Raw genomic sequence first — 12,115 nt, forward strand, 5'->3', positions numbered from 1 at the left:
CCTCCACTGCTCTGTTTCAGCTGTCAATCATCAGGGCCACTAAGGCTAGATGTTCACCCTTCAGGCAGTTCTGTGACTGCAGCTCAAAATGAGCCCTGTCTAAGCAGAAACATACAATTATTCCAATCAAATTATTCCTAGGCTACACAGTACAATTACCCAGCTTAATTTGGAAGATGAATTAATTGAAGGATGATTTTCCTTCTTTGCATAGAAAGTCCCTGTGTAGGATATTCATAAAGGAAAGTTGAACACTTGACTTTCATGCCAGAGTATCTAAGAGAATCTCTATTTTAATCAGAAACAGACTTTGTTTCAGCTCTTTCTTTTTAGGGAGAGGAGGAGGTTTTAACACTGCAAATCAGTTCTTATATTAGCACAGAATCAATACGTAAAAGTGGAAAGACAAAAGTGATGCTTTGTCAAAGTTTTTCTTTTTTTCTCCTCTTCCACAGATGAAAATTGATTGAAAGAAGGGTTCAGCATGAATTGCTCCACATTGTTATCTCTTGTGTTGATGCTGGTTCAACTTTGGCCTTGCTCTCCAAGCATGCAGAACCACAGCGCTCAAAACACAGATCAGTCTTTCACAGCAGTTCAAAGAGTGAAACATGGCTGGGTATGGGAGCCACTTTTTGCAACTGAGGAACAGACTTCAGTGGTGCCTGTGTATGTTGGACAGGTATGATAAGTAATGATTCAAGTACGATACAAGTTTAGATTTAGCGTTGCTTACTACCTTGACTTGGAAGACCAAGCATCTCCAGTGACCTGAAAATATCAAGAAAGGTAGAAAGAGGAGCACAGGGAGCTGTAATTAGGCAGCACAACATCTCTCCTTTCCTGTGACCTGACAGGGTCAGAGCACTCCAAGAGCTGGAGGTTGTAGCAGTACCAAGGACCTTCCTTCACCTAGATCTGCTGTCAAGGAGACTCCACATTCACTTTGTTACTAAAACTACTTCCATACACAGCAGATGAAGGTATCAAGCTGAAAAGTTCCTTTCTGTCTTCTTGAAAGTTAAGGACTCATTTATCAACATCTGGCAATTTGCTTGTGCTATTTTTGGCACTGCATCAAAGCAGCCATACTGAGTGCAGTGTAGTTTACAAACAGTATTTAGCATGATTTTCTATTACACTAAGTAGCAGCTGATTTACCCCTCATTAATTTTTAATGAAGCAGATTAATACCAAATCCTTTTACCACTGAGAAACTACAGGAATCTGCACGGTCCATTAGATTAACGTAGGTTTAGCACGAGCAATTATTTTTCACCCTCCTTTAAAAATGTGCTTTAAGATAATTGTCTTAATGAGGCTTCATCTACCCCTTCCTTCTCTCTCTGTTTATTATTATTATTATTATTATTATTTATTATTATTATTTATTTTTGTATGCTAGAAATTGTCTTAATGAGGCTTCATCTGCCCCTTCCTTCTCTCTCTGTTTATTATTATTATTATTATTTATTATTATTATTTATTTTTGTATGCTAGAAGTAATTGTAATCTTGAGATCTAGTTTTCTTTTCTTTAAGGCACTTTCTAGATGAATGAACCAAAATAAGTTTAACTGCTAATTAACTAGCACTAAAATTTAATTGGGCCCAAAGGGTGAAGTGCTCAAAATTCATTAATTACTTTTTCACAGCCCCTTCAAAGTAACTACTATGGAAGTGTGATGTCTCACTTCTGAAAGAACAAATGTAGACATACTCATTTTTTAATTATTATTGCTTTTCCCATAGCTGGAAAACAGTTTCCTGTAAAGAAACTTCATAAATGTGATATATTTTCATACAGCTTTAGAAAATTTTCATAATCTTGCCTTTCTATTTCTCATAGGTAAACTATGGGGAATTTTTTTTAAGATTATGGTTAATTTATTGCAATCTAACCATTGTCTAATCAGACATATTTACTTGTGTCTTTTATTGAGAAGAATATGCTCTGCTTTCAGTAAATGAAGTGATAGTCTATGATCAACACATGAATTTTTAGTAAATAAGACCCTGAAGGAAACTGCATCAATGAAAATACAAAGGTAGACAGTCTCTGTTTTTAAGTCACTATTCCATTTAAACTTCTTTTCACAATCAGATTCAGAGCTCAATCTTCAAATTTCATTTAACATAGACTCATGAATCCTTTTCATTTAACATGTTTAAGATAAAGAAAAGTGTCCATCAGCACTGCAATGACAGACATATGAGTGCAAGTACATAAATTCTTGTTCCCAGTTCTCATTTACAATGGAAAGACCATGTATTCTTTTGCATCTAGCTTAATAAAACAAGTAAACTGAGAACCTTCAGTTTTTACTTTCTCAGCAAATGTCATCTGTAAGAGACCTCTCATTTAACATGGTCAAGGTCATGAAAATCTTTTGAGGATAAATGAGTCTGAGTGAAGTGGTTCAACACAGGTTATGTCTAAACAGCTAGTCCGAGGCATGCTTCCAGTCTCTAAGGGTTTGATGCACTCTGTGACCACATCTGAACCCCATCTTAGGTTAAAGATCTATATATTCATCACCTTTCCCATGCCCTGGGGTTCATGACAAGGAAACCAAGATTTATGGATCAAAAAGAATCTGTGGTGCCCCTTAGCCAGATGCCAAATTTAGATGGTGTTAAAATGAGTTCAACCAGACTGTTCATAAAGGGGTGAACCTGCCCCATGTTTTGCACACAACTACTTATGTTGAAAATATTTGACTTTAAGTTGTTCATATTTTAAATGGTTCTAAACTCCCTAGCCTTGAAATTTCTATATCTCTTGAATTGGCAAGGGGAATTAACTCTATAATTTAGGGCTTAAATACTCTGACACAGCTCAGAGCAGGAACTCAAAACTGTTCTTCATATCTCAGAGCAGTGTTCCAGTCACATTCTGAATAAACTATCTGTTTGATGCATGCAGACAATTATGTGTTATGAAAATCTTCAAAAGGCACGGGCATTGTTCCAAAGAAAAGTTAAAAAGATTTTTGCAACTTCAGAAGCTATTGCAAAATATGTTGAGTAGATCCAATAAGGAAATGTACCCTTTACACCCCATAGTTACTTCTTTACTACTCTGTGGTCTCATATTCTACACTGAGCTGTAAGGTCAATAAGCATGAAGCAAAACGGTGAGATTATTGAAGTCAACAGGTAGACATATTTGCATTTAAAACCTGCTGCTTTGTAGGAGAAGCAGGTTGACTAAAACTTTTTTTTTTTAACATTGGATTTTTCAATGATTATGCAAACTTTTAGAGATTTTTACAACTTTTGTTCTAAACCCAAAATAAATAAAGAAAACAGTAGAAAATTAATGATATGATAGAAATTGCTGTTCCCATAAAAATTCAACTGTGTATGCTTGACATGTTAAGAAATTAAGTTATTGTTATTAAAAAAGTACTGTTATATATTGTTTACATTAACAGAACTATTTCTTTGGCATGAACAAATGCAGCTGGACCGCAATGGTCTCCAGGGCTCAGCTTCATCAGAGAAATCATCACCATAAAGTTCATTTTAGGAAGACAACAGAGGATGCAGATCATCCTGGAAGGAAATGGAAAATGTCTATCAATTTATTTCAGAATAAATAATACAAGCTTATAACATAGAATGGCTTTTCATCTCTTTAATATTTCAACAGAAATAGAACACCATCTCTCATATTTACACTTAGTATTGCTGAGTACAAAAAAAATACATAAAACTTACAAAGTACACTTGTGATTTGTAATAATAAAAAATTTAGATAATGTTTAATGACCTTTGCATCATTTTCAGCAGAAGTTTATGGGAGCTGATAAAGCAATGAACTGAAGTAGGTACTTACATTAATTCCCTTCACTTCGAAGTGGCTGAAACAACTTTTTTCAGGTTTACCATGCATTTATATGCCTGTTATATCAATACTTTAAAACTGAGCTATGACTGGCTAAAAATGTGACAGTACCCTCTTAAATATTAGTATCCAAGAAGGCTCACTAGTGACAGGGTTCACTGTGGAATGAAAACAAACAAAGCCTAAAATGAATGTTCTAAAACTTTATTCCTCCCAAAATGTGGCTTATTTTTCTGTTTTATACTTGCAGCTGAAATCAGATTTAGACAAGCAGGATGGCAACCTAAAATACATTTTGACTGGGGAGGGAGCTGGAAGCATTTTTATCATTGAAAATAACGGCAAAATTTACGTGACACAAAAGCTGGATCGAGAAAAGAAACCATTCTACACTCTAAGAGCACAAGCAATTAACAGGAGCACTCAGCTTCCTGTTGAACCTGAATTAGAATTTGTTATCAAGGTTCGAGATGTCAACGATCATGAACCACAGTTCTTGGATGGACCTTATGTGGCCACTGTTCCGGAGATGTCACCTGAAGGTATGACATGCTCTTTATTTCCTGATTTTTTTTCTGGATAGCTATATCAATATAAAATCTTAATAGCATATTTTCTAGACTGCCTTTCAGTGAGAAGGAAGCAAACTATTTTATAAGCTTTGAAATTTGCCAAGTTATATGCTTAAACTGAAGGTTGTGCATACCTCTACTTAACATCCTTGCCTTTAAATATTTAGGTACCTGCATGTATCCAAGTCCTTCTACAGAATCTGGATACATGCTTGGATTGAGTATAGAGTTGTCTTTCCCAACAGTGATTCAGCCTTGAAATTGGTACTTGTTTAAAAATATAACATTACCATTTGAAATAGGTAGAGTACTATAGCCAGTTGATACTGCAAAGGAGATTTGGGGCTGACAGATTTCACTACTTTTTCAATCAGTATAGCACCGTAGTCTATAGAAAATTGTTCAGTGTGTGATTATAGTTACAACCTGTCAGCTCTTCAGGCTTCTACAAATCTGAAAGAAAAATACCATGCATGTAAACTTTAAAGTCCTCTGACTTCAACTGATTCTTTTAAGGACATAAATATAAGCATGGTTGAACTGAAAAGCACTCAACAGCATCCTTCAGTCTACTCTGATTCTGCTTAATAATTAAACAATATGTCTTCATTATATGCTGTGTAGTATAAATCATATTGTACTGTAACTGGAAAAGAATCACATTCACATCACAGACACTCACAATTTCCCCCCCAAAGATAGGGATAATTTCCTTCCTATAAGTAATGGGTTCAGAACAGGAATGGTATGAAGCCAATGTGGGGCTGCTGTGATGACCACCCTCACACCATGTATGATCCCTATCTATTTACACTCCAAGCCTCTTTGCTATCAGTCAGTTTCTCCTTGTTTGGATTAGATGGTGTGCAGTGAAGGACTGCCTTCTGATTGCCTAAACACATTAATTTTAATTTTCCTGTCAAGAGGAACAACTTAAACCCTGCACCTCTTCTTTCCCACCTGCACACAATCAAACAGACCTGTACTAGGATCTGTCATGTATCTGCAAATTTAATACAAAAAATATGAAGCAAAGTCAACATCTGACAAATACAGGTGTATACATACATATATGTGTATATACATATGTATATGTATATGTAATGTGTATACACATACATTTAAATCCTTAAAAATAAAAAAGTGTGAATGCAGCTGACATAAACAAGCATGTTATAGAGAGTTATCTTCAAATAATTATCTTCAAAATCAAAGGAAAACTAGATTCTTTATATCTTACAGAAGAATCCCAGTAATCTTTTAAATTTGTACCCCTATCTCTTTTAGTTATTTCTATTACAAATAATATTGAAAAGAAATTCAAATATTGTGATACTTAAAACTGTATGAATTAATGAGGTCATTAACATCATAGCATCAGTGATCATAAAAGGTAATAAAAACTATGTTACTTTTAGCATTACCCATTCAACTTTTAGGGCAGATTCAGTGAACCTTTCACAGGTAGCTGTAAACTTTAGCTTTTTTTGCCAGCCTGGATAGGAGTTTCAAGAAAAGGATATTCATGCCTGAGGTTTGATCAAAAGTGGGGTTAGTATCCTAATTTCTGCCAGGAAGCAGTAGCTCACCATCACTACCAGCAGTACAAAAGACATCCATTTAATCAACTTATTTCCTAGTCACCCTGCTTATACCACCTTCAACCAGGGAAAATCACTTTTGGGTGTATGATTGTTTCTTCACTGCTACTTTCTTCCATTCAGACAGACTTATTTCTCTCAAGACTTCTGCATCTGAGCTCTTGGTCAAATAACTTTTTCTAACACAATCATTTGCTTATTCAGAGGATACAGAATTCTAGCATTTGCATCTTGTTCATTCACTCAAGTTTGGAGGCAAGAAGACAGGTGCCTTGTCAGGGACCTTTGCAATATTTTTTTATATGCTCACAGTAATAATGGGCATAGTTCATTGTCTAGAATTATCTGGGTATTTTTATCTGGGATTGCACAGATTTAGGACTTTGACAATGTCCTTTTTTCTTTCCCTTTTTTTTATTCTTTTTTTTTTTTTTTTTTTTCCTGTGGTAAAGTGTTGTTTATGAGGCATTTGGTCTCTTATAAAAATGTTTTTAAAATAACTAATACTTTAGTATAGCTTGTTTTGTACTCACACAGACCTGTAACCATTCACAGAAGTATATCAAGAATTGACTTAGGGATTCCTTCTATTTTATCTTCCTGTCTTAATGATGAGCTCCTGTCTTAATGATGACTATATGGGGGGAAAAAAAAAAAGTTAGGTAGGGCAGTTCTTATGGCCAAAAATGACAGTAGTAATATTTTCCTGTATACCTCTCTTTCTCACCTGAAACCATCAACAAGCGGTTGGCAGATGAGAAGTTTCAATCCATATTGACTTGAGTTGGCTATAAACTGATACCTTAAAAATGAAAGGCTCAGCAGTCTTTATCCAATCTCTTGTGTCATCTGTTATATATTTAAATTCCTAAAATACTGTATCACTTCAGCATAAAATTAAACTGCAAAAAACTTAATTTATTTTGTGATAGTCCTGTAAGATTATAAAAAAAAAAAAAGATTCTAGTAAAATGTAGAAATATAAGAAATGAAAAAAAAAAAATCACAAGTAACACCACCTCCCATTTGTCAGAATGGGTGAAAAATAAAACAAGAACCCTGTGTGCCTCCTCTCTCAGACACAGACTACCTGAAAGAGTAAACTCACAGATTTGCAATCATCCAATGTATGATATATGAATCTAAGTCAGTCCTATGAATCTTGAAATATTTTCTACACCGCTTCTTCTACGTTTAACATCTCTAGCACTAATACCATAGCTACTTCAGAGATCATTCTTTCACCTACTTCTTCCATGTAGACACTGCTACACTGCTGGCATATTAATGTGTATGTCTGGCATATAGAATGTAAGTGGAGTGGTATATAATAGTATATACCTTAACAGTGGTCAGCTCCAATGAAACAGCTGAGCCACACCATGAGGACTTCTCTGGGCTCACTTACCCTGCTTCTCAAAGGGTAGGGACTGCACTTCTGAGGTGAAACCTCTTTCAGTGTACATCCTAAAGCATTAATCCTTACAAAGAAATTTCTAACCTCCCAGTAGATAGAAACAGTAACCAACTACAATTTGCAACATTGATACCGTAATAGTTATATCAGTGCTTTTTTCCCAGTAAAATAGAACATCTTCCTGCATAGTAAGGGATGTAGACAAGAATTAGTTTAAATGATAATCTGCAATAGAGAGACTTTGCCTTTGCTCTGTTTCAGAGCTCTCTAGCAGCAGTTCAGCTCACTTATGCTAGACCTGGGATCTCCTAGTAATTTCCTCATAGAAAACATGCTCAGGAAGCGTGGTCACTACTTGGGAAAGCAGTTCACTGTTAGTGAACGTTTTGTCTGGAACTAAGAAAGCAAGGAGAGAATAATTCACAGCCGGCCACTTGCCTCAGAGAAACACAGAAAAATAGAAAATAGGCACAGATAATTTTGCGTAAAGTTAGGTACAAATATCGGTATACATATATACTAATGTGCCAACAAATTAGAACATATTTTATTTCTTTTTTAGCTCTCTTTTATGTTCAGCACTAAATTTTATTAGGATTTTATATGCAAATGTCACAGTAAATGAAAAGTGTGTCAGCAAATGGACTCTCTTCTGAGAACACAGGGCTGTGGTTTTCCCTCAGGCATTTGGTACAATTTTACATTGTGTCTTCCATATAGCTGTTAAACTTGTACAAATGCAGTATATCTGATGGAATGGTTAAGAGTCAGATACAATAATATATCAGTACTTAATGTTTTTATAGATTTCAAGCTCTAGTTAGAAAAATGAATAACTATTTGCAGCATGAGGGCCTTACAGTTTACCTAATGGGCTGCGATATATAAGTGGCACTACTATGTTTTGCCCAAGAAGGGTAAAACCAAGGCTTGCAGGAATACAAAGAAAAATCTTATACAGCAACCAGTAAAATGTAGTTTGCCTTAAATAAAGCTAATAAAAAGCAAAAAATGTGTAAGCATGTTTACTATCCAGCTTAAGACATTACTGTGTATATAAAACACATATTCGGGGCTAAACCTTATATCAACATCACACAGACTCCCATATTCAAAAACGCATATTTGAAAGCCCACAGACATATTCAGTGAATTTGTCTGTGCCATGATATCCATTTTCACATAAGTCTTGTGAAACTGTATCATGGTTAGATTGTCAATTATATCATGTCATGGCTGGACTGTCAAGAGGTGGGGTTTGGGGGTTTTGTTGTATGTTTGTTTGTTTGGGGGTGTTATGTGTTAATTGATTGTTTTAAAAGATATTCTTTGTATCTGATCAATTATTCTTCTCCCAACCACGGAGTTACAAAAAAATAGCTTTTTGGAGTTTTTGAGTACATAATATTAACATTGTAATTTCTATCACTCAAATACAAATGTCTCGGTAAACATGATTCCATTCAACAAATGGCTTGCTTTGTCTACTGTAGGTTGAATGTATAAAGAAATACAGGCTTCATGGCAGTGAAAAATTAAAAACTGAAAAAGTATTCTAAACCCAGAATAACATTTTTCTTCTGCTTATTACATAGTCCATATTTAATGTAGAGATTCATATAGTCATCATGAAATCTTTGTCCTAAAAAAATGTGTGAAAACCATAGTCCTCTCTTTACATGGTCTCCTGCCACCCCAGTTTAAAAATAGTCTTCCTCCTGAGAGTGCAGGAGATCTGTCATTTCTTCCCTCCAGTTCGGCTCCCTCTTTACCAGATGCCCCTTGCCTGCTCACCTTTCCGTTATATCCACCAGCTGCATCTCACTGAGCCCAACTGGGCAAATTCCATGCTTCTGCCTTCTGCTATACTCTGGAAGAGTCAACAGGCAAGCAGAAAAGTAGGCTGGGGCTTAGAGAAGCAGCAAATGCTGGTTTAGATTCAACATTTCTTTCTAAAGGTTAGAAACTGTGTAGAAAATAAATCTACCTTTAAATCAGTGAGATGCAAAAAACTGTAATGATAACTTTACAGTCCTATATTTCTTGGATTTTATTCCTGAGTTATTAAATATGGTGCTCTAAACAAGTCAATTTCTAAATGTAGTTGTGAGCACTTGGGTTTATTTAGTAGAAAACGGCATGTATAACAGACTGTACCTATTTGATTATTCACAGTTCTTGATCCCTTCCTAACTAGCACTTCATTTTTTTTTCCAAAGCAACTGCATTCTCGTCATGCAAAATTGTCTTCGAGGATTAATTTCCTGTACTAGTTAGAACAGTTTCCATAGACCACAGCTGATATGAAGTAAACAGTTGTGTAGCTGAGAATTTCCTTTACCCTTCAGTCTTATAAAAGAATACTGTTATTTCTGAAGCATATATGTGCAGATTAAATATTAATCTGTCATTTTATCTTTAAATTTCTTCAAAGCAATAGGGAACAGTATATATATATATGTATACATCTATACACACACCTAATACACACCTAAATGTCAGAAGTTTGGTATTGTAAGTATGTTTTGAATGACATATAACTCCAAAAGTTGGTGGCATTTAATAACATTTTAGTGTACCTCTACTCTGAGAGAAGATAACATGCATTATATAATCACTTGGAGTGCTGCTGAATAAATTGAGAGAAAATGCAAAAAATATTTTTTTAAAATAATCAAAATATTTAATTCAGCATAACCTTATATGAGAAAGCCTTCTTCATTTCTATTTAAAAATAAAACGAACTGCTAGAAAACTCAGAAATTAATATATATGTTTTATGGGGGATAAGTATCAACTTTTTGAGTTTGCCATAAAAAAGGTGTTTCTGGCCTAACACCTTCCGCTCCATCGTTTCTTCTTCTTTTCTCCTCCAGCATAACTACACAGCTATATTGGTAAGCAGGTGCAACCATACAAACGTATGCCAGAAAGTTTTAGAAAGTAGCTTGATTTCCCTCTGTTCCTCATGAGAAGTGATATTTGTATTCTTATGCAGAACCTAGGTGAGGAAAAAAGACAAAAATAATGATTACCTTACAAAATGATGCTACTGTGAATATTTTCTCTTAAAGGGCAATCATCACTGATGGTGCCATGAGATTGCTGTCAATCTTGTATCTATGATATAACCAGCTTCCAGCCAGAGACAAAATAAAGCTCTGCAGATTGATTCTGCTGTGTCTTTTGCACTGGGGATTCTGCCGTGACTCTTGCACTGGGACAGGCTCATTAAAGACTCAAGGCTAAAAAATGTTATCAGAGCCTTGTTATACTTCTTGGCTGCTTTACTTGCTAACAATTAATTTCTTTATCACCAGTGGACCTACTGGTGATAGTGGCTGGGTTTTCTTATTCCCATGGAAAACTTCCATAAAATACTTTGAAGAACACACAAGGGGAGGAGAAACAATTTGTTGTACTCCACATATCAGAAATTAGGGAAAAAGGCATATGATACGTAATATTTTAAGCAACATAAATACAGTGCTGAAAAGTCATATGCTATTTATTTTTATTTTTATTGAAAATTTGAATGCAACAAGAACAGTTGCTGAGGAAATATTTTCTCTTTTTAATGATAAATTTTAGAAGATGCCATTTGCTCCTGTAAATTTTCAGGACTGTTTGCTAATATAACTGGTATGTTAAAAGGCTTTTAAAGAGTTTATGTTTTGTAATTATGAGATAATTTATACAAGAAGAAAATAAACATAATCTATTTTTTTTTTCCTTGAGGTACTTCGGTTACACAGGTAACAGCTACAGATGGTGATGATCCTTCTTATGGGAATAGTGCCCGTCTGCTTTACAGTCTCATTCAGGGACAGCCTTATTTTTCTGTGGAGCCAAAGACAGGTACTACAAATGACCTTGTAATTTGAAAACATTCATAAACTAACATAAAATGGACGCAAGCAAAAATGTCTGTCTTCATTTCAACACAAAGATCAACTGATACGGCCCTACACTTGTACATCTTTGCATAGTTCCTATATCTAAAAAAACTCTATAAATTCTTTCTTTCCCATAGGAAGCTGAAATTCTTTCTCTCTAGAGACTCAATTTATTTAGCAAATTTTCTTGCTAAAGAGAAGAGTTGGATTGTGAGTATTCCATCCAACAAATGGACCTAGGAACATTTCTGGCTTAATAGTTCTACGACTCATTATGTGACATTACTATCTCTATGTTGGAGAAACCACAGATATATGACATCCCTCCAAAATCCTGATTTCTGGGGAAGAAAGAAGGTTATATATGGTGGAGGAGATATATGGTGTGTTCTGCTCCCCAGAACTCTAAATATGCAGAATGGATTTGTTTTGCAGCATAGATGTTGCCATGAGTACTAATTCCCAGTATTAGGACAGTTGCGCTGTGCATGGTCTAGAATGTAAATTCATAACTGTGTCCAATGATGTTTTTATACCCATATTATATGGCCAAATGTTGGGAAAAAATTGGGCTATTATATGTTATTATATTATGCTTTTCATTTTTAGGGGTCATCAGAATGGCTTCCCAAATGGATAGAGAAACAAAAGATCAGTATTTGGTCATCATCCAAGCCAAAGACATGGTTGGGCAAGCAGGGGCATTTTCAGCAACAGACACTGTTACCATCAACCTCTCTGACATCAATGACAATCCACCTAAATTTCAACAGCGTGAGT

At 35.0% G+C, this 12,115-nt stretch overlaps 1 protein-coding gene across 1 annotated transcript in view; it reads left to right on the forward strand.

The window, feature by feature from the left end:
* Window positions 1-484: 484 nt before the first annotated feature.
* The window catches only part of CDH19 (cadherin 19, type 2), a 44,391-nt gene continuing 32,760 nt past the window's right edge, over window positions 485-12,115 (forward strand). The window contains exons 1-4 of the mRNA XM_009324960.1: window positions 485-682; window positions 4,100-4,391; window positions 11,178-11,297; window positions 11,945-12,109. Of these exons, the coding sequence (XP_009323235.1) occupies window positions 485-682; window positions 4,100-4,391; window positions 11,178-11,297; window positions 11,945-12,109 (775 nt within the window). The remainder of the gene's footprint in view (window positions 683-4,099; window positions 4,392-11,177; window positions 11,298-11,944; window positions 12,110-12,115) is intronic.

Source organism: Pygoscelis adeliae, unplaced genomic scaffold (assembly GCF_000699105.1).
Source record: "Pygoscelis adeliae isolate BGI_AS28 unplaced genomic scaffold, ASM69910v1 Scaffold90, whole genome shotgun sequence".
NCBI lineage: Eukaryota > Metazoa > Chordata > Aves > Sphenisciformes > Spheniscidae > Pygoscelis > Pygoscelis adeliae.